At 41.9% G+C, this 22,687-nt stretch overlaps 1 protein-coding gene across 2 annotated transcripts in view; it reads right to left on the bottom strand.

Moving 5' to 3' along the window:
* Nucleotides 1–22,687, bottom strand: part of rin1b (Ras and Rab interactor 1b) — a 40,265-nt gene that overhangs the window by 5,389 nt on the left and 12,189 nt on the right. The window contains exons 2-11 of one of the 2 annotated variants that reach the window (XM_006805493.2): nt 15,370–15,513; nt 14,867–14,981; nt 13,261–13,333; nt 12,803–12,894; nt 11,983–12,155; nt 11,497–11,781; nt 10,801–11,356; nt 3,338–3,646; nt 2,802–2,933; nt 795–964 (exon numbers count right to left, since the gene is read on the bottom strand). In XM_006805493.2, coding sequence (XP_006805556.1) covers nt 795–964; nt 2,802–2,933; nt 3,338–3,646; nt 10,801–11,356; nt 11,497–11,781; nt 11,983–12,155; nt 12,803–12,894; nt 13,261–13,333; nt 14,867–14,981; nt 15,370–15,513 — 2,049 coding nt within the window. The remainder of the gene's footprint in view (nt 1–794; nt 965–2,801; nt 2,934–3,337; nt 3,647–10,800; nt 11,357–11,496; nt 11,782–11,982; nt 12,156–12,802; nt 12,895–13,260; nt 13,334–14,866; nt 14,982–15,369; nt 15,514–22,687) is intronic. The other variant, XM_035914202.2, reaches the window with a different exon arrangement.

Below are 22,687 nucleotides of genomic sequence, written 5' to 3'. Positions count from 1 at the left end.
GTCCCTAAGTGACCCCATCAAATCCCAAACATCAGTCGAGAGGTCTGAATAGGCGCCTTGCATCCCATCAGGCTGAGAGAATCTGCCAAGAAGTATAGAATAAAATAAAAGCTTATTTTGGCTGCTCCCTAATTCACAACAGGGTGCCACAGCAGGGTAGCTCTGCATGCTTAATTTGGCACATTTTTCTTTATGCCAGATGCCCCTACTGATTCAACCTCAAAGGGATTTGCATCTCCTCCTGGGATCAAACCAGAGATCTTCTGCTTGTTAGGCAAACGTGCAAACCACTACATTATGGAGCCAGTCCAAGAAAAATGGAATAAAAAGTCACACTTTTACAGGCTTGACCAGAGTTATCCAAGAAAGCTCAAAACTGTAAGGAGATTTCTGCAAAGCTACTGATTAGCATTAGTTTTTTTTTTAATCCATATTATCAGTTTAGTCCAATTCCCTGCATTTGTAATAACCTTCATGTAGAAAAACAGATTAAAGAAAGAAAAAAATAAGACATCCCCCTCACATGTGTTTGTTTTTCTTTTGATCGTCATTCATCCACCTTTAAGATTTAGTTTTGTGTCTTTAAACCGTTTCTGCCATTTAGTCGTCCACATGGGCCAGAATATCCCATTAGAGTTGTCTCACTGCATAATATGCAGCTGTCCACACATAAATCACCATTTCACACAAGAGAGGTTTGTGTGAAGGCTGTATACTACATTACTCCACAACAAACCCACATGTAATGCTACTAGGGCTTGTGCACTGCTACAATCGAAGCAGGCGGCGCCTACTTGGCTCTGCTGATTCTCTTTCTGTCTCTGGGCCTCTCGGCTCCGTCTGCAGCTCCACTCTTTCAGCGCTTCTTGGACCTCTGGCGTCAGGCAGCCCGAGAATGGCTGCTCCTTGTCCAGGCTCTGGATCAGACGCAGGCTGGCGTACACGCTGGTCAGGTAGTAGCCACCTGTAGGCGAAAAAGGTGTAGGAGGGAAAAAGAGTGTAAAAACAGGACTAAATCTTGCATCACATAGTACTTCCTCCTACTCTGTCCTTAAAAAGATTGTCTTAAACTTCACTGCCATGTTCTGCTTTCAAGAGATTTTTCTTTTTTTTGTTATTTACTTCCTAAATTCACTTCCTACACTCTTCCTGTGTAAGTCAGAGGTACGAATTAATAATAGAGGATAATAATATAATAATACTGTAGTAACAGCTACCAAAATACAAATAAGACAGAGTAGATTATGAACAGTCAGTGCAATTTTAAGACAAAAAGCGAGTAAAATGTGAATCATTAAACGCAGATTTGTGGTAATATTTGAAAATGTGTATTTTTTACTGATATGAAACCAGGAAAAAAAATTAACTAGCTGTCATAAACCTTCATAACATCTGTTCATTTTATTTTGCTGTTACCTGTGTTCCTTCTTTCTGTCTTTTGTTTTTGTCTTTAACTTCCTGTTTTAGATTGAAAGGTTAGCTTTTTGTGTGTGTCTCTTCTGGTTTTAATTCCTGTTTGTCTTCCTTTCCCATTTTCACACTTGTGTCCTCTCTCCTGCATCCCTGACGATTTTTGATTGTCAAATACATCCAAGTGTCACATCAGTGTGTTTTTAAAAACCTCTTGTTTCTACTAATCGAATTAATTCATTAAAGTCACTTTTCTTTATATGGGAATAGGTATGTAGTATTAGTAGAAGTCCAACAGAACAGTGTTTGTTAGACTAATTTGCATTGCCACCATTTAAAGATAAAAACACATAAGAAAAGCTTCACACAACAAAAAAAAAAAAAAACACCAAATCATTTGTGAATGACCTTTTTAAAAACAGTTTAAGGTTGCACTTAAAAATATTCCAGTCTGGATACAATTTGATTTCTTCTTCCTCTTTCAGCTGCTTCCTTTACGAGATGCTGCGGCGGATGATCTGCCTCCATCTCACCCGATCCTCCTCCGTCACACCAACACTCCTCATTCACTACACCCATGAATCTCCTCTGTGCTCTTCCTCTTCTCCTCCTGCCTGGCAGCTCCACCTTCGACATCCTTTGTCAAATATATCCACTCTCCCTCCTCTGCACATGTCCAAACCCTCTGACCCTTGTTTCTCGAACTTTCTCTCCAAACTGCTCAACCTGCGCCGTCGCTCTGATCTACTCATTTCATCTCCAGCTCGGTCTCCTGTCTTTTTGTCAGTACCACCGTCTCCAAAACATACATCACAGCAGATCCCACTCCCATTTTGTAAACCTTCACTCATGCTGCCATCCCTATGTCATAAATCACCCCTGAGACTTGTCTCCATCCCCGCCACCCTACCGACACTCTCTTTTTTATCTCTCTCGTGCATTGTTTATTGCTTTGGATGGTTGACCCCTCTGTAGGTAAAGATTTCAACACCAAAAGAGTCGACTGCGTTTTTCTGTCCAAATGAGGATTTAAATAATGATACCTTGCAATTCCCAGAAGAAGTTACTGACCCCCAAACTCAGAGGAATCAAAAGCACCTGAGAAGGTAATTTGGTCCTATTTGGCCTTTGGCTCATAAATTACTTTTGATTGTTATATCATCAAATGTTTATGTTGTCTGGCTATTACAGACGGTGGTTAAAAAATAACCTGACTCAGTTATGCACTGTGCTGTCCCAAAACAAAGACAGCAAATGTAACAAAACTATTATGATAGCTGCTCCTGCACTGCACAGTAACAGAGGTTTAATGATGGCTGTTGTACCAAAGATATCCTGGGACGACCTGAGACAGTGTCACGGTGCGACCGATGCCGCAGTTTAGGACCTACCCTCTCCTCCGAGCCACGAGGGCTCCAGCAGCTCCATCATGTACTCCACCTCTATGAGGATGTGAGGCTTGTTACACTCCACGATCACATAAGACAAACACGGCAGGAAGTCGTCCCAGCTAACTTCCTGTCCTGCATATATATTAAGAGAAGGAAAGGAAAAGAAGAGGCTGTCATCATTCGTTCTGACAGCTTGAAATGAACATTGTACCAAATAAACAAGTGTACAAAAGCAAGCAGGTTGTGCTGCTGCCCACACAGATACAGTTTGAAATGTGAAGGTTTTGACAGTGAAGAAACGCTCTGCAGAGACGCCTGACCTTCATTTTTTTCTTTTTTGTTTTTTTTTTTACAGCCAGGATCACAAGCAGCAGCGACAAAGCCCTCTATCTGTAAACGCTACAGAAAGTGAAAAGTCTCCAGTCTCAAACTTGATCTTTAACTAAAAACATCACAAATCCACACAAAACTCCAGCTGAAGTGACTCCATCTCTGGCTACCTGTGTTTCTGTCTGTGCAGCATCCAGCAGTCTCACCGTGTAAGGACCCCATGGCCTTGTGCACGCACTTGCACACTTGGAGCAGCAGCAGCACCTTGTCGATGGGCGAGTGCGTCCGCTGCATCAGGGCCAGTTTCTGCTTCACCCTCTCCACCTCTCGGCTGTCTGGAACGCCCGTCCGAACACCGAGCCTTTCCATGGTGGCGTCCCCTTTCAGCCGGAGCAGGTTCTCGGTGAGACGCTGGGTGGAGCCGTCCTGATTGTGCAAAGCGACCAGGGCTTTCTCAAGGTGGGACCTCAGAGGCCTGAGCACACAGGAGAACATGGAGCGCTCCAACGCCAGGTCTGCGAAAAAGGGGAGGGGCTTGTTATTCGGGAAAACCAGCATTTATTCTGACAAACTGATGCACAAGGAAGGAAGAGAACTAATTTTTGTGTTTTGTGCAACTGGGAAATACTGACACAGAAAGGTCTGCAGCAACACTTTTCATAATGCATGAAATTCCTTTTAAATTAAGAAAAAGAAGAAGAAAAGCTTTTTATCCAGTTTTTATTCTGTCCTGCATTTTGAGAAGCACCCATGGAAATTAAAACAAAGGTATGTCTCTATAAGAGGATCTTGAGGCCACACCTTCTTCCAAATGATGTAATCACCTTTTTGGGTGAGGAACAGTGTTGTTCCACTGTGCATCACTGTAAATATAACTATAAATATATATATAAATATAACAACATCCACTCATCTTCAGGTAATTTTATATTTAAACAATAAAAATACAATTACAAAATTGGCTCCCCCTCCTATATTGTGGTTTGGTCTTCTGCAGAGGCGTGTCTAGAAGGTGGGCATGGGTGGGCACCAGCCCACCCTCAAAATGTAAATGCCCCACCACCAAAGCCTTCAAACCAGAGGAATGTTAATCTTGTAGTTCCTGATATCACTGGATGAGAGCACAGATAGGACTAGTTGGAATGTAACTGAGTACATTTACTCAAGTACTTCACGTAGATTTAATGTACTTGTACTACATTTAAATATTTCCATGTATTCTATACTTGAAATGCAATTATTCCACTTCATACGCCATTTTTTTAAAGCTTTCGTTACTTCTTATTTTGCAAATTAAAGAGATTCACACATCAGTAAATCAACAATTATAACCCCAAAACATCATTAGTACATTTACTTTAGGTACTTTACATATATTTGAAGATACAACCTGCAAACTATTAACCTAGTTAAATAGGATTATAACTGTTACTTAGGTTAAACATCCAAATTCTTTTTTCCACTTTGCAAAACAACTATTCATCACAAGATTGTGTTTAAATTCTCATGCAGTTTCACTTTTCACACAATAAATCTGCAAAGGCAGGGCTGTATATGAGCTTTAAAATGATGTCATTAATGTTATAATTTATTCAATTTAATATTTATAGGTAAATGCCAATGTCAGTTGTTTTCTATGGCAAATTTAAAAGCAACAAGGTTAAAAGTAAATGTGCTTTGCACAACAAGCAAGATAAAACCACAGTTCAGTAAAATAAACTTTGCAAAAGTGAACTTAAAAGAAAGCATATTTGAGATACTGTTCTTTATGCTCACTAGTCCATAGAAGAACTTTTTTTAATTCACACCTGAGTCTTGTGCTTCAGTGCTGCCTCCCTGTACGGTATCAACACCCATGCTGCAGCGCAGTAACATCTCCTGATGCTAATGGATTAATGAAATCAATTAAAATAATGACCTCATTAACCTTGCTGAAATTTTAACCAATTTTCAAGTGGTTCGGTTTAGTATTTGTTCCTGATTTCCCATGAGACCCCACGGCTGGCTCTGCATCCCAGCCCACTGCCACTCCATTTACAAAATCCTGGAAATGTCTAAGTGGGGGGCGGGGGACCATTAGGGACCGTAACATTTTATCTACATTTATTTTAATGATTACTGTTCTAAAATACTCAGCCATCATCCAGTGACCTGCGATAAAGTGCACATAAAGTAAAATTACCTTCAGAAAACAGACAAATATATGAAAATACATAAAAAATTCCAATAAATAACATTGGCTCAATTTTTTTAATGATCTCGCCCACGCCATGTCAAGTCCCATTGTCTGGTTTCAAATGAATATTTAGATTATTTATTTAGAACCTTATTCAGATAGCAATGGATCTGACAAAGTACGCTTAATGGAGCGATCCACAGAAACACAAATTACAGCCTTAAAAGGTTTAACTGCTAACACACATTACTTACAGAGTGTACTGCACTTGACTGTGTGCTTCCTGTTTTGCCTCACATCATATAAAATCAGATGTGCTTTGGATTCGGGAGATTATTGCTGAGTGAAATGTTGTTCAAACTCTTCTGCTGTAGTGCAGAGTGAGTATTTGTAGAAACAGCTCCTATTTTGCATGGTCACATTAACCTGAAAGCAACCCTCCCTGCAGTTCACCTCCCGGCACAGTTTTTCCATTAACCCTTTTCTCAGAGCACAAACCTTTGCAGAGACACAGGAATTGTTTCAAGGTAACACAAATCAAAGTGATCAGCAGTCCTTCTCTGGCTGCAGACTGAGACTGGTATTTGTGCCTGCTATTCTTAGTCAAGACATAGTTACAGCAGCACATAAGTGCTCCAAGAAAAAAATGTCTAGACTGTCATTTCGATCATCTCTCATCGCTTTGGGCGTGTTAAAGCCTGGGAAGACTGAAGGTGGTGAGATACTGTGTAAAAAAGATAAAAAACAAACAAACAAAGAAAAGGCGATCTACGACCTTCTTACAATTTATTATGAACGCTTATTTCCATCATTGAAAGTTACAAATTATTAGCAGGTAGAGCTAAATCAAAAAAAATTGAGTTATTATCTCAAAATTGAAACTTCAGATTTAGTCGAATTTTTGAGTCTTTTTAATGGCAGAAACAAGTTTCCATAATTTATGGCAAACATCCTGGCAGTTTTGATTGCATAGTATCATTATAATTAATAATAATACCTTGCAACCTACCATTGCAGCTATAACAGTTTCAGCTCTTCTGGGAAGTCTTTCCACAAGGTTTAGGAGTGTTTGTGGGAATTTTTAAACATTCTTCCAGAGGAACATTTGTGAGGTCAGACACTGATGTTGGACGAGAAGGCCTGGCTCTCAGTCTCCAATCGAATTCATCCCAAAGGTGTTTTTTGGGGCTGAGATCAGGACTCTGTGCAAGTCAGTCAAGTTCTGTCAAAGCACACTCACTCATTCATGTCTTTATGGACCTTGTTTTGTGTACTGGTGCACAGTCATGTTGGAACAGGAAAGGGACATCCCCAAACTGCTGCCAAGGTTGGGATAATTTAATTGTCCAAAAGGTTGGACATGTTGATGTGCTGAAGCAATAAGAGTTCCTGTGCGACTGAACCTTTGCCTACTACTTCATGGCTCAGTTGCTGTCGTTCCCAATCACTTCCACTTATAATACCACTAACAGCAGTGAGGAAATTTGTTGACTGGACTGGTTGCACAGGTGACGTCCTATCACGGTACAACGCTGGAGTTCACTGAGGTCCTGAGAGCGAGCCATTCTTTCACAAGTGCTTGTAGAAGCAGTCTGCAGGCCTAGGTGTTCGATTTTAAACACCTGTGGTCATGGATTTAATTTGAACAATGATTTGGATGGGTGAATGAATACTTCTGGCAATACAGTGTATTCATTACATAAACTAGGGATCCCAGAAACTACAATAGTGGCTCTAACTAGCAGCAGGCATAAGCTATACTTTCTCATCTTTGTTAGTTTTTCTGGGAACTCCTTTGTATCTCCCAGCCAATTTTCCACCTCGCTTGCACAAACCTGGCTCCCTCCTCGCTCTAGTCTCGCCTGCTTACCCACAATTCTTAGAGAAGTGCTTCACAGATGTCACAGAACTGAAATAAGGGTAAACCTTAGCTTTCTGTTCAGCAGGTCCTCACTTACATTTACCTAAAGATAAAACACGCTTTAAAACCTGCCTCCAATGAAGAAACAAGCATATTTCTGCAAATGTTAAACGACTCCTTTAAACCTCCCTGATCATGTAATTAGAAATGACATTTTCTCATCCTCTGAAAAGCTCAGGAGTGTGTTTTTTTTCTTTTGGTGTCAACACTGAACTCGTGTACATGTAACGGTTCACATGCGAGCCTTCCCTTACACGTGTAAAAAACACACACTCGGTGGTTCTCCTGCAGTCAGTGGGCAGTCCTGACTAAGTGGGTAACAATTCTCCAGTGCACACTGTTTTTCCACTCATCATCAATATCCTCCACTCCCTCCTCTCCATGCTTCATGTTTCCCTGCTGCATAATCCTTGAACATCTCCCCCATCTACCTCACTATAGCACTCCCCCTTGTGATCAATCATTCCCACCCTCTAGTCTCTGTTTATCCACCTCCCTCTCTGCTCCATGTCTCTCTCTCTCTCACACACAGAGCTCTGGAGAGTAATAGATTACATGCAACGTGATTACAACCCAGTTACAGAAAAAAAGCTGACTTTTTCTTTTCTCTCTTTTTTTCCCTTTTATTTTTTAAAATGTTGTTACTCACAGTTCAGTAACTGATTACATTTTCAAAGTAACCTGCCTATTTCGATCTCTCCCTCCCACCCTCCTCTGAATCGTGCTGCTCTTCAAGTGAGCGTGGGACTGTGATATCTTTTTATGATAAACGAGGGGGAGAAAAAAAAATGCAAATGCCTCCCACCGACGCAAAGCGAGATAAATCAAAATCGCAGCGCAGGAAGGAAGGAAGGAAAGGGAGGACGGAAGGCAACGGCCGACCGCTCTCCCCTGAAGCCTCTGAAGCCAGGCAACCATCCGTCATCACACATTTACACACAATCACACGCACCTGCGAGCGCAGACGCACACACGCGCAAACGCTCGGCCACACACAAAGCAGTCCAAACACGACCAAACCTACGCAGAGGAGTGTGTCAAAAGATCGAACTAGAATGCTTCCAGAGTAACACCCTGCGATGTCTTTACAATAATGAGACGAGTCCCGCTTTGAATGCGATGGATGTGAGTGCAGGCGCGTTGGGCCGGGCTTTCCTAATGCTATTTTCTAAATACCAGAGACAATATGAGCTCCACTGAATGAGACTCTACCCCCCCAACCGCCCCCCCACGCAAACTACTTTGTGTTGACAGTGCCTTTCACTGGAGCCCGAGCAGCCCACCATTTATCAGAAAAGGCTGTCTGTTTCCACAGACCTGCATCCTCTGGCACAGTGTCTATTGAATCACTGTTTTCTAATAGTACAGTTTGTTGGTTTTTTTGCTTTGTTTTACACATTTCTATCTCTCCTCGGTCCCTCGGTGCACTCACCATCGCCTCCTTTTTAAAATGTGATAAACCAATCAAGCATTCATATGAGAAAGGGTGGTGAGGATATTGTGCTCAGACTGTGATCCAGCACAGTCAGCTAAATTTGATCGAATCCTTCCCTCGGCGAAGCAAACTTACTTTGAGCTCCTCTGTGGCTCAAACTGAAAGATACTGAATGTCGTACAATCATGTTTAACTGTTTAGCTTTGCTTTGAGGTGTGAAGCGCTTTTGAAGATACATGCTAAGGAAGTGAAAGGATTGAACAGTCCAATCGGAGCGGGGCTGCCAGGGGGGAGTGGTGGGGAGGATCATCCACACAATCAGATTATTGACAAAATGACCGCGCTATAGAAGCAGAGGACCAGCAGTGCAGTACCAACTACAGCATTGAAAAGACTCACAGTTGAATGGATAACACTGATCATCTCACTAAAAGGAAATTTAACCTTTATATGGATGCTACTAGTTTTGTAAGTTTTTGAGGCCCTCTTCTAATCAGGGTGTGTGGCTTTATCTCCACATGGGGGATCATCATGTATGAAATCACAGCCAATCAGTTCTCTGGAAAATAGCATCACCGTTCCTGGAAGATCCTTCAGACCTCTGTTTGTGGACAGTTAGAGGGTCTAAATTTTTTAATAGAGCGTGAAGTCTCTGTGTTTCGGTAACTGATCTTTAAATAGATTAAACTTTGTGAATATTGTCACTCTTTACTTACTTTTAATCCCAAACTACTGTACAGAGTTTGTCCTCTCTCTCTCTCTCACACACACACACACACGGATGATCTGATATCGTCGTGTTGGTGTTGTTCCCAGATCATCATGAAAATGTTGTTCCAGGTTTAACATTGCAAGTGACCAATCGCATTGTTGTGACAAATATTGATTCTGCTTACCGTTTATTAAAGGGTTACGGTTAGGGTTAGGGTCCGTTGATCGGCGGACAGAGGCGGTTTCTCGCAGCTTAAGTACAGTTTTTTGTTTCGGTTTTTCCCGAAGTCGCAAAAGTATGACGTCACAACATTGTGATTGGTCACTTGCAATGTTGATCCTGGAACAACATTTAGTATGATGATCTGGGAACAACACCAACACGACGATATCAGATTGTGCCACACACACACATGGCTGATTTGTCTGTAGCAGCTGTGTCACTTTCAGCCCATATTGTGTGTGTAACCTCTTCATATGTTTTTTGTAATATTGTAGTTTTATCTTCGTAAAAATCCTCCACTCTGCTGCCTGCACTGTTATCCATGGTTATGATCAGCAGGATGCTGCCAACACCAACCCGTTCCTGTGAACACACTTGTAGCTAGATTGATAAAGCCTGGTTTAACTCATTGAGCCGATAACGGCCTTCGTGTGATTGCTTATCCTGATCGCCAGTGTAAGAGTAAGTGAATCCAGATAATAGAAAAAAATGGCACAGGTCTAGCAGACTAGGAATGGATGATCTGATATTGTCGTGTTGGTGTTGTTCCTGGAACAACATAGTAAATGTTGTTCCAACGGACCCTGACCCTAACCCTTTAATAAATGCTAAGCAGAATTGATATTGTCCGTGCAACATTGGAATTTCATAAATGCACGAATGGCTTGGCGCGCCAAAGAATAACGTCACAACAATCTGATTGGTCACTTGCAATGTTGATCCTGGAACAACATTTACTATGTTGATATGGGAACAACACCAACATGACGATATCAGACCGTGCGACTAGGAATACCCCACCATGATAAGAGCACAAAGCAAGGCCAGCAGGACAATGCTCATGTCTTCAGCTCGAATTATGAGAACTGACTTCACCTCAAATTCTCTGCAACAACATTCAATCTGTGCAATGAGCTCAAAACAATTCGGATCCACAGAGGCCACTCAAAGCAACCATCAGGACACCACAAAACACCCTCAGGAGGAAACTCAACTTAAAAATACTTCATGTTGAATTCCAGTTATTTTCATTTGTGTAACAAAGTAAAAACTAAATGTTCCTCATTGGAATAAGATTCTGCTAATAAACCTGCTCCAGCTCCAGCTTAGAGAAATTTCACACACAGATCAAACTATGTTTTAAATGCACTGTGTTTCATATCAGAGTGTATTTGCATGTTAATTATGTTTGCATTTGCTTACCCTTCTCATTCTCTGGCACCAGGGTTTCAATGGGAGGCTCCAGCTCTCCGCTGTCCAGCAGGCAACACTTTGCCTGGGACAGAAAGAGGCGCAGACCCTGCAGAAGCTGCACGGAGGTCACGCGTGATGAGGACGATGCCGAAGGTGAAGACGTCAGGGATTTGAGCACCTCTCTCTGCTCTAGGAGGAAGTCTTGAATGATACCCCCGAAGATTGAGCGCCTGTCTCTGGACAGCTCTTCCACCAGCCGGGTGAGCCGCTTGTCTGGTGCAAAGAAGCACACAAATGCCTCGCTCATGCGGTGCAGCCCGCCGCGACCTCGAGAGCGCAAGAGTGGCGGGCGATGGTAGGCGTGCATTTGGGTTTGGGACATGCTTTCAGGTTCCGTGTCTGAGTCATGGTCCTCATCCATACTGCTGAAGGAACTGCTGCTGTCGAGCTCAGCCAAAGATGGAGCCGGGCGGCGCTCCATGGCCAGAAGTGCCACCTCGATGCCTGGCTCCTCAGCTGGGCCAGACGGCTGGGGCTTCGGAGGCTCCTCCACCTTGGCAGATGTCTTGAAGAGAGGAGATGTTATTGCATGATGTGAAAAGCGACATATTTACAATAAATCAAGACAGAAAGGAGGTGTGCTCACATATCCGTATCAGTATAAGCATGCTTTGACGTGCAAATAAAGATCCTGACTCTTATTACTTGTGGCACATAGACAGACATCAGGTCATCCTCCTCAGCAGATCCAGGTGAAACAGCAGGAGTTCTCCTCAGGACGCCTGCACCGGAGTGAACTCTCCTCTGTGGGTTGGCGTTGGTCTTGTTCAGCCTTTCTGACCCACCAGGTTGCTCAACCGAAAGGGGAGGTGAGAAGGAACCAACCCCCTCGAGGGACAGATTCATGGAGGACTCAGAGAGCCGGAGCCGCATGCTGCGCTTGAAGCGGTGCCGTTTATTGGAGGCACTGTGGTTTGTGAGCTGTTGCTGCTGTAAAAAGGGAGGAAATGGATTCAAGGGTAGATTGATGAACTGTTTATTTTTCTATAAGAGATTATCTATAAGAGTAAAGTGCAGGGTGTAGTTATTTATCAGTTGCACGGACGTTTCGATTTAGAGCACTTGTAGAGGCCAGAAAAGCACCGACGGGTGTCCTTGAAAGGTCTCAGAGAAAGCTTCTAAGCAACTAACCTTGCAAACCTCCAGCTGCAGAAAGAGCGGGTTAATAAAGCACAGTTTGCCTTGTGTGCCCCTTGACAGCGGGGGACATCGGTCCTGGACCCCAGTCTGGGCCTGACTGGTGGATGCAACTGGCTCCATCGGTCCATTTTGGATGTCTGAAGCACTCGGTGAACTCCAGAAGTCTAATTGAAAAACCAGGAGAGGGGAGATAACTTAAATATTTAAGTCTTTATTGTACTTTATTTTACAAGTGTTTAAACAGTGTTCCCATTTTTTTAATGTTTCACCTGCTTGAAAACTAAAACAATGCACAGCACAACACACAACATTAACCTGTGTTTTTTACTGCAAGCTGATCCAGAAGCAGACTGATTTTGCAGAAGCATGATGAGAAAGAGTCTGGTTATCACTTTTCGCAATGAAGTCACACCCCACTGCACTACAGAAGCATGCCGCGCATTTAAAAATAGACGCAAGCTGGCAGCCACCACTTTAGTCAGCTATTACTTTACTCTCTCATTCTCTCAAACTTTGGTTTTCTGTCAGCAATCTCGTCCTGAACACATCCAAGTCCTTAAATCTCATTTAGGTTCAGTGTAAAAGGGGAAAAATACCCTCTCTCCTCTGGTTAGTGAATTATGAGAGAGTAGGACAAATAGGAAATACCTTATGGTAGCAGCTCTGTTGGGCTGAAGTATTTAGGCAATTCAGACAATTAGACAGGCTGACCCAAAAATGCTGACCTACGTTAAGTAACACTTATTATTTGGAGCAAGTGAATGTACCTGCTGCTGCAGTTTATTTTTTAAAGAGGCCACCAGTGACCGACCTTGTCCCATGTGTGAGATGGCCTCCAGCTGCCTGTGTGTTGACGCTCTAACGATGGCATCAGGTAGCTGCAGAGGCAAAGGCAACACATCCCTGCAGATCATAGAAAATGAAAAGTTCAAGTTTGAAGATATGTGAGATCAGAAAGTTAAAACCAGACACAGTCAATTTACATGCAAGGAAGTCTGTGGACAGCTAAAAATTACGGGAATAAAACTGGTTTTAAAAACCAGTGGGCATCAAGATGCAGAAGAAGATTTAGGACCCAGCGTGCAAAGACTTTGCTCCCATTTAGGTGCAAAGGCATTAGGGGAGATCTGCCACTTCTGTTAAGAAATAAGATTTGGGCATTCGGCCATCCATATCATTCCAAATACTGGGCTGAAGTGAGGACTCTGCGTAGGTTGAATGTTAGCAAGAAGAATGATTGAGATTTATTATCAGTTATAATATTATTACCTGCTGATACAGTAGAAGGCCACCAGTCGACACAAGTCAGGGAAGCTGAGTGCTGAGCTCTCCAAGGCGAACGCTGGTTATACACAGACAGAGTTTGATTGACAGCTAATGGGAGCAGTGGGACACTCGTTCAGCTTTAACAGGAAATGTGCCAGCTGCAAAATAAAATCTGGAGGACCCATCCTCTCCGGCCCACATCACTTCACCGAGAGTGTCTGAGCTGCACTGCGCCACAAACGCTGACTGGGTTGTCAACTCTCACACTTTTGACATGAGACACCTGTTTTCAGTCTGTCTCACACTCTCATGCTGCCAAAACAAATCTCGCTCCAATTAAGAGGAAGCCACGAAAAGAAGCCTTTATGAAAAGTAATCCATGTTAAACAGGCTTTCTCTCGACAGTCTGAACACCAACATCACAGAAAGCACAAGAGCTGCAGTTTTGTTCGTTTAGTTAGTGGATGCACACTTCGCCAAACTTCACCAAAATCACAGATCGACTTTCGTGGATGTTGAGTTTTGCCTCGTTTACTTGACTCTACATTTTTCATCTATTACACATTGAAATTCCTACAAGAGAGCAGAAAATCCCTGTGATGAGTTTGTGGCAGGTTTGACCTTCACCAGTAATACATGTAATCCATTTCTGACAAGCCTTTAACAGAAACGAAAGTTTACTTTGTTTTATTGATTTATTTGATTATTGGATTTATTTAATGAACTTTTCTCTGAGTTTATTGAATATCTGCTGCATTCAACAGCAGCATGATCCATTCGAGCATCTCAGAAAGCAGTGCAGCCATCCTCTGTAAAGCCATTTGTTTTGCTCTTTTTAACAGATTGATGTGTAAAGTAAAAAGTTTTCTCGTTTATTGCTTTTTGAAGTTGGAAGTTTTTGAAGTAGCAAAGATTTGTATCATTGTACCACCTTTCTGCTCCATTACGGGTCCCTACTGCAATTTTTTTTAGCTCCATCTCACCCTAACCCAATATTCTGTCACACCAACTTCAAACATGTCCTTCTTCACTACATCCATGAACCTCCTCTGAGGTCTTCCTCTTTTCCTCCTGTCCAGCAGCTCTATATTCAACATTGTACACTATCCTTCTTCAGCACACATCCAAACCGTCTCATGCTTGTCTATCTTAACATTTTCAACTCTGCTTCCTGTGTTTTTGTCAGTGCCACTGTCTCCAAACCATACACCTTGTTGTAAACCTTCCCTCTTACTCTTGCCCCAGGCCCTCACAACAGATCATTATGTTTTATAAAAAGGCTAATTTTGAATATTACATGTGATATTATAAAATAATTATCAGTTAATTTTGTTTGTGCACAGCTAAAAAGATGTAAAAACAAGCCTGACGTGGTCTTTTTTAGAGGTACAAAGATGACAACTTAGTGGCTGTGTAGGTAATTTCTAAAAAATAAGAGTCATGTGGTTTGCATTATCAACCCTGCTGCACTCCAACACAAGCCCTTTCCCCCACATCCCCTCGCCCCTGATCTCACTCAGCCTGACTCTTGGCAGCTGTGGATGTGTTGAGTGTTATGTGTATCGCTTCAACTGCAGTTGGCTGATAATTTAGCTTGTTTTATACTCACTGGAGTCCTCCTCACAGATGAAGCACTCCTTAACAGAGGAGGCACTTCTGTCCGCTGTCACCCTCAAACACAGCACCTTCCTCTGGGTAGAGCTGCATTTGCGCACTAGAAATGTCTGTAAGCACAAAAAAAAAATCACCGAAAATATGAACAAAACATTTTTTTTTTTAATTTTCTCAGGTCTAGGAGATGATGTCCACTTCATGACTAAGGTTAATTTTCATGGTTTTCAATCAAATGCATTTCATTTTAATTAGTGGAGAATTGCAGTTGGCATAAATAGGTTGATGATGATGTTAATTAGATGAGGACATTTAGACCACCCTCAGTAAATAGGAAGCCAAAGCAGGGAGATCCAGGAATCATATCCACGTAAGGTTTTACAAAATCCTGCTTTTTTAGTTACATATGTAACCATCCAGTTCATTGGTATGCACAAAAGATTATTCATTATTGTTTTACCTGATTAAATAGTATGAGTAATATGATTGATAGTTCCTCACCCCGACAGGTTCTCTGAGCAGGATGTAGAGGGCAGCTTCTTGGTTGAGTGACAGCTGCAGCCACACAGGATGTGTGAGCAGCAAACGATCCAGGACGCTGAAGGCCCGCTGAGAGCCTCGCTGGGAACTGCCCACCTCCTGCATCTGCAAGACAGATGCAACCAGAGAAAAAACTAATCAGACAAGCTGTTCCTGTCAAATATTTCAAATTTCAAACTTGAAATCATGATTTTTTGTTTTAAGGACAGAAGTTTAGAGAAGCAGATTGTGATACAGCAGCACAGTACCAAGGAGGTTAGCACTGTTTCCACACAGCGGGGAAGTCCTGGGATCAAATTCATCATGTGGACAGATCCTTTCTGTGTGGAGGTAGTAGTTAGGGTGGTTAGGTTAATTAATTAACAAATTGTGCATAAATAATCTGTCTTTCACAGTCCAGTGACAGACTGGAAACCTGTCCAGTGTATACCTCTTCTACACAGGCTAGACTCCAACCCCTGTGACCCCGATAAAGGTAGGAGGACGGATGTATGTGTTTACTTTCTGCCCCCATAAAAAGTGATTAGGTTTCATATTTTAATTGCTGTTGTTAGCATTTTGTACCAAGGAAAAAGCTTTGAAATGTCTTTACTTTAGTTTTATTAAATAGTCACAAACCATTTTATGCTTTATTAAGAAAAGTAAACACATGTTAGACTACTACTGATAATAATGATAACAATAATCTATTTACTTATGAAGTCCCACAACATCAAGAATCAACCAAATTGGGCACACAGGCACATCTTAGGCCACCAAGTTTTTATCCATATCAGATATTATGATATCATCATGTTGCCTAGCAACAGGCAAAATTACCTATTAGTGGCATTTAAGGATCTAGTACGTTTTAGAAAGGTTTGATATCATGTTAATTACACAGCATTAATGTAATATTTATACCCACAACAGTTGAATTACACATAATATATTATGATGTCACTACACTGCCTGGCAACAACCGGACAAATGACCAGTTTTTAGCTTTTATGTACCTAACATGTTTTTAATGAGGTGTAGTATCGTTTTTATTCCACAACAAAAACATCTCACATATGTCCACAAAAACTGAATTGTTCATGATAAATTATAAACAGCATCATGTTACCTAGCAACCACCTACCAATGGGCTAAAACAACCTATTGTTAGCATTTATGCACCTACCACACCTTATAAAAGCATTTTATCATTCCAGTTTCATGAACAGGCCAAACAATACTGTCGCATGGGCATACAATAACAATAATAATAACAAGTTATTCACATGATGTGGCCCTTCCCCACCAAAAGCTAGCATGACTCAAGAATCTTCTGTGTGGTCCAGCTGCTAGCTTAGCATTAAGCTAGGCTCCAACACTGCTGAGGGAACACTTTTAATGTAACACCAGACAAGCTATAACACTTCACTTGAGTAGAACAGACTAAATTGTTAATTATAGTTCAGAAGAATATATTATGAATATATAAAATAGTGTTAAATGTCAATAACTGCATGGTGTTAGAGTGGTGTTAGCTTTTATACCCAAGTCCTCCAAAACCTAATCAGTGTCAGTATGTTTACACTGTTGTACTTCCTGTCTTTATTAGCGTCCCCTCCTTTTGTGATGGTTTGCCCTCATTAGTGTGACCTGTGTTTAGTCTGCAACACCTGTTTCCAATTAGTCATCAGCTTCCCTGGAGTATATAAGCCTCTAGCTGTTTGCTTACCACCTGTCAGATTATTAATGATTTCTGTTTAAATATGGCTTGACTTTTGCCTGCCCCTCATTTGGATTGTTTGTCGCACAAACTGATATCTTGTGTATGACCATCGTGCGTTTTCTGGATTGAAGACTTTTATTTCGCCCCAACCCCTCCGCCAGCCTCAGCAAAGTGTTATTTATGTCGTGCTGTGTGTGTGAGATTTATGCAGAGTGCATTCATTTTTATTTTATAGTGTGCTGTAAAACTATACTTGCTTGAGATAGATAGAATTATTAGACAATAGAAAGTCAAGAGATTGAAGTGGTGAGCCAATTTTTTTCTTGATAAATTATTCATGGTCTCATTTAGATCATATTAGCAATCCATTCCTGAGCTTTGTGGAAGAAACACCACCAGTTTCCTGCCATGTTTTTTTTTTAACTCAATGGCCCTAGCGATGACACTGTGGCTCCTTTAGGCCTGCGCCACACTCTGACTTTTACCTGCTGCCTGCCTGTGAGCGGCTTTAACCATCCTCATCCTTTACCAAACTTCACAAATCCTGAACATTTAAAGCAGCTTTACATCCTTCTGTTCCTTCTATAATCTGCCAAAGTCTGCTGTGTTTCACATGCTGCACACCTCTCCTCCTTCTGTCACCACTATAGCAGTATTCCTAAAGAATTTATTGCACTTACACTATCTAAACAAATTCACCTTTACGTGGACGTGAAGTGAAACTAATTCCCTGTTTTTTGGGGATTTTTTGTGTTTGCTTATTTTTGGCTCTTTAATGTAAGCTTTCAGTCACAGTGTTACTTTCTCTGTAAGACTGGCTTGCTGCTGGATGTCACACTGTGTGGGCTGCCGGCGAACGCTTGCGAGCGTAGCAGCAGATGGTTGCTATGGCAACCTGGGCCTACACATCCTACCAGGCATTCCCACTCAGTGAAACACCCTTTCTCTAACAAGTTGGAGATGCGTGCACACACACACACACACACACTGTTGGCTGACGGGTGACAGGTTTTTCCGGGGTGCAGAGGTGTTTTATTTCTAGGACGTACTTCTTTCCTTTATTCTTAAGGAAAGTGAAGGAATGATGTCGTTAATAATCATTATATTTCCAGTTCCTTCTTCCCCTTACATCACCGCCGAAGCACAGCTCAAACGCAGCGATCTGTTTCAGTGATATTAGTAAAAGCATTATGAATATTGTTTTCCTTTCAGTATCACATTTGAAATTTTCACATTTTTCATCACCTCCTGTCACCTATTACATAACCCTCCCCTCCTCCAGGAGAAACCAGTTCCCAGTCTGCACCCTGCAGGACCATTAACTGTAAATAGCACAGGAAAGGTTAGAAAACAAGTGCAGCACATATCAATCACATTAGGGTCTGTGTTTTATGATAATAGCCACCTATATAAGATGCTTTCTCTACGTAAGAGGAGAGTTTTAAGCGTGTTGTTGTTCTTCTTTAGCCTTTTAAACCCAGAATGCTAGTTTTCCAACACCTGTTAACATTACTTAGTTGAGTTGTTATTGTAGGGTTACAAATTTAATTTAAATAAAGAAAGCCACTTGTTGCAGAGGTCAGATCCAAGAGTTGAGCTGCTGACCATAAAATCAAAGAAAACATGCTTTATTATCTCAACTATCTTAAAAATACAGACTTCTTTCATTCTGTGTGGGTAATTTTAAAAGACCTTTCCACATATATTGCGTCCATGTGTCTTTAAAAGTGGTGCGCTTTAATCAAAAAGCTTTTTCACCATGTTTCATGTTTGTTAATGTTAAAAAAACTGCTTACCAAATATTTGATGTGGCAGCAGCACCTCAGCTGTCCTGTCTCATAAAGAAGATGGTGGGAATGCAACAGATTAAAGTACTGCATTTAAGTACTAAAAGTCTTGTCTCTTTTTTTACTTTTTAAATGATCATTTACTGGTCATTTTAAATGTAGATACCAGTAAGAAAATTAAAGCCGAGTGCCTTAAAGCTCGTGAGTCGTGGAAAACATCAGCCAAAATCCCCAATAGACTCAATGTGGCCCAACATCGATGGCTAAGACAGATCTTGCAGGTCTCTTACCAAGACCATGTCACGAATTAAGAAGTCCAGACCGGACTGCCACACGTCCCCTCTGTGACATTGTGACTGAGCGGTGTATGCCCTTTGGAGGTCACATTTTACGCCAACTCCCGCACCAACTGCCCAAGACTGCCCAAGCAAACCAGACCGCCCCCGTACAACATGGCGAAGGACTTTTGTTGATGATTTACGCACCTAAGACATTGCATGGGATGAGGCCGAAGGAGCTGTAGCTGATCGATTACGCTGGCGGAGATCTGCCACCCAATATGGCGAACAGCGCGGGAGGGTAAAAATCCTTAAACCTGGATTACTCTTAATTGTTAAAGGAGGCCAAAATACCTGTGACTACAAACAGTTCTGGCTCCATAGAAGTGAAAACCGACCTCAGACCTGACTGCTTTAAGCACTTCCCTGATGACTTAATGCTCTTAATTGCTTATTTGGGGTCTTATAGAATAATATACATGAAATCAATTTTGGAAATTTGGCCACAAGTTTCAGAAAGAAGGATTATCCAGGATTTCCTCATACATATGGTTACACAGTAGGATCCGCCCCTCATTTATCACATCCAAAATACCAATATAGGGATGGCAACATCAGCTTGAATCAGACAAAACACAATACTTGAGGGGGTAGGGACAAATAAGTGAATACTTCTACCTACTCCTTTTCAAACAAATAATGGAATAATATATTGTAATGATTGTGAAGGCTCATGTTTGAAATGTTTGAAATAAAACGAACTGAACTGAACTGAACAAAACACAATAAATAGTAATAACATTGTCTTTTGCAACCAGAGGTGTTGCCCCTTGTGGGTGTTGGGAAAATGCAGGTGTAAGTACCTCCACTGTTTACTTTACTCCTCAAACCCCTGGTCTATGTCCTTCTGCAGTCTATGCCCTATAACATAGCCTGATCTTGAGGTTTGAGCTAGCTTCCTTTAACAGTTCCCATCATTAGCCAAAGCTGAAGTTAATAAAATCTGCTATTTCTTGATATTGCCTTTTTCATCGAGCCGTGGTCGGCCATCGGCCATGCCTAAATGTCCACTGTCATAAATTTCAAACCTAATTTCAATCAAGAAAATCCCTTTTTGTTGGCTTGAAATACAAAGACTGCTTTTGTTTACTTCGAGTAGCTATTGTTTCAGAAAATACTGAATTGTGAAGCTGCAAATCTGCCACTGTTATCCTGGCAAGCCTCACGACAGGCAGTTTTAAATGAATAAAACAAAGGATGAATGTTTATCCTTCAAAACAATAAAAAACTCAGACACACTTTACATGTGCGTCACAAGTCAACAAGCAGCAGCACTGTAAACGTACAAGTCATATATCAAGCTGCTTAATGAATAATTAAAATTTAAAATAAGTTTTTTGTGTGTATATGTGCGTGTTTTTACGACTGAGTGGGCTTGGAGAGTCACATCATTGTGTATCTGGAGTCAACCACAGTCCGATGACCCGAACACACACACACACACACACAAACACACACACACACACACACACACAAGGCCACAAGACAAGCAGAGAGAGAATGAGAGAAAAAACACAGAGCAAGACACAAATGTTTTGCTAGCCATCTTCAGGTCCACCTTACATAAAATGCAGTGCTGCCCACACACACACACACACACAAACACACACACACACAGAAAGTCTTATGTAATTCCCTCAGAGAAAGAGAGGGAGAAACACAAAAGAAAGATAAAAGATAAAACGATGAAAAGAGAAGAGAGAAAAGCCGGCACTGCAAATTAAAGCTTGGATAAGGAAATCACAACATCGGTGGGCCCGCAGCGCTGCGAGCTGGAAGACTGGAAATGTAATAAGCAGAAGGAGACAACGCACGCTGTATATCTAACAAGGTGTTTTTGCACCTGAGGGCAGCAGCTGCAGCATAAGCAGCAGCAGTGGGAGCCCAGCGGGGTAGAGCATAAAGTCTGATGCTGCTGATCGCACTCAGCACTTAACAAGAAGTAGATGAAGAGACAGTTAGGGCAAGGCTTGACTGAAGCGGGATGGGGAGAGGAGGAGGAAGAAAGGAGTGCTGAGCCCAGTAGTGCGATTCAGTGGGGAGTTGTTGAGGATTTTTAGAGAACCTTAAATTATGTTCCTCTTCTGGAGAAAAGGTAGAGGGGAGAAGAGCTTGTACAGTCAAAACTGGAGTGAGCGCTACAGAGGGGGGGGAAAGGAGAAGCAGCAGGCTGTTGGTGGGTAATTTGAGCAGGAAACATCAGGTTTTATTGTGCAAATAATGACTGACTGCTGGAGAAAACCTGACTACACCTTTTGGAGAGGAGATAAGAAATTTTGAAAGAAATCCGAACATGAGCGCGATGCTGCACAGAAGGACTGCGAGCGATGACGAGCTGACGGAGTGACTCAAACCCTAACAAAGGATGATTTTACAACAGATGTGAGAAAACACAGCAGGTGCAATAGGTATGAGTGTTTTGTTTAGATTTTATAGGCAGTGGTGCATCATAAATGGTGTACAGAGATTACATCACCACCTGTCTGTCACTGGACAACAACTCAGGACTCGAGAGAAAAACGGCTTTTAGGGCTCAATGTGAGTAAGTCACATTGTGGGGGATGAAAGAGATCGCTAACAGTGACCAGCTGCTATGCTAGAAGCTCAGCTTCATGCAGATGGTCAACATCGTGGTGTCCAGATTTGCAGGACGCAGTTTGTCCGCCTCCACAGCAGCGTCCACTCAGGATGCACAGAAGCACAGTGGCGCCCCCAAGGGATCGAGCTTATTTGAAGACTTCACAGACAATGACCCCAAAAAGCTCTGCTGTGTCATGCATGTGAGGAAGAAGAGTATTGTCAGGTGTGCAAGGCAACTACTGGTTCTACAGCCATGAAATATGATTGGTCTTCTGGAGCCTCTACCCGCCCACCCCCACCCCTCACCAACACCACTGGTGTAAAATACAGCTGATCTGCAGATGAACAGCGCCATTGGATCTAAGAGTGGATAGGACTGTGCATAACACATTTACTCAATGTGAATGGACTCATTACGCTTTAAACATGTCATACTACTTTATTGTTTTACACCATTATTAGATATTGAAAGCAAATCTACATTTCATGTAGATTCATGTTCATTTGAAATACAAATCTGAAAATAAAATAATCCCACATCATCAACAGTTCAGGCTGCTGGTGGTAGAGGTGGTGCAAGGTGTAGGGGATGTTATCTTGATACACTTTAGTACATTTAGCACCAAATAAGAATCCTGCCTGAGTAACACCACAGCCTGCCTGAGTATTGTTGCTGACCACATCCATCTGTTTATGACCACAGTGTGTCATCCAGCAGGATAACACACCATGTTACAAAGCTCAAAATATCTCTTGAGCTACCAACCTCCTGAACCACATCCATGTGACGTGGCACATCTATAGTCGCATTAGTGGTGAATAGCGAGTTTGTGTTGCAGTTCACTGCAGAAAAAACATCCAGTGCTCTGCTT

The sequence above is a fragment of the Neolamprologus brichardi genome, chromosome 3 (genome assembly GCF_056152115.1).
Source record: "Neolamprologus brichardi isolate AB-2024 chromosome 3, ASM5615211v1, whole genome shotgun sequence".
Classification (NCBI taxonomy): domain Eukaryota; kingdom Metazoa; phylum Chordata; class Actinopteri; order Cichliformes; family Cichlidae; genus Neolamprologus; species Neolamprologus brichardi.
The sequence above is the reverse complement of the archived record's forward strand: the minus strand, read 5'-3'. Positions and strand labels throughout refer to the sequence as shown.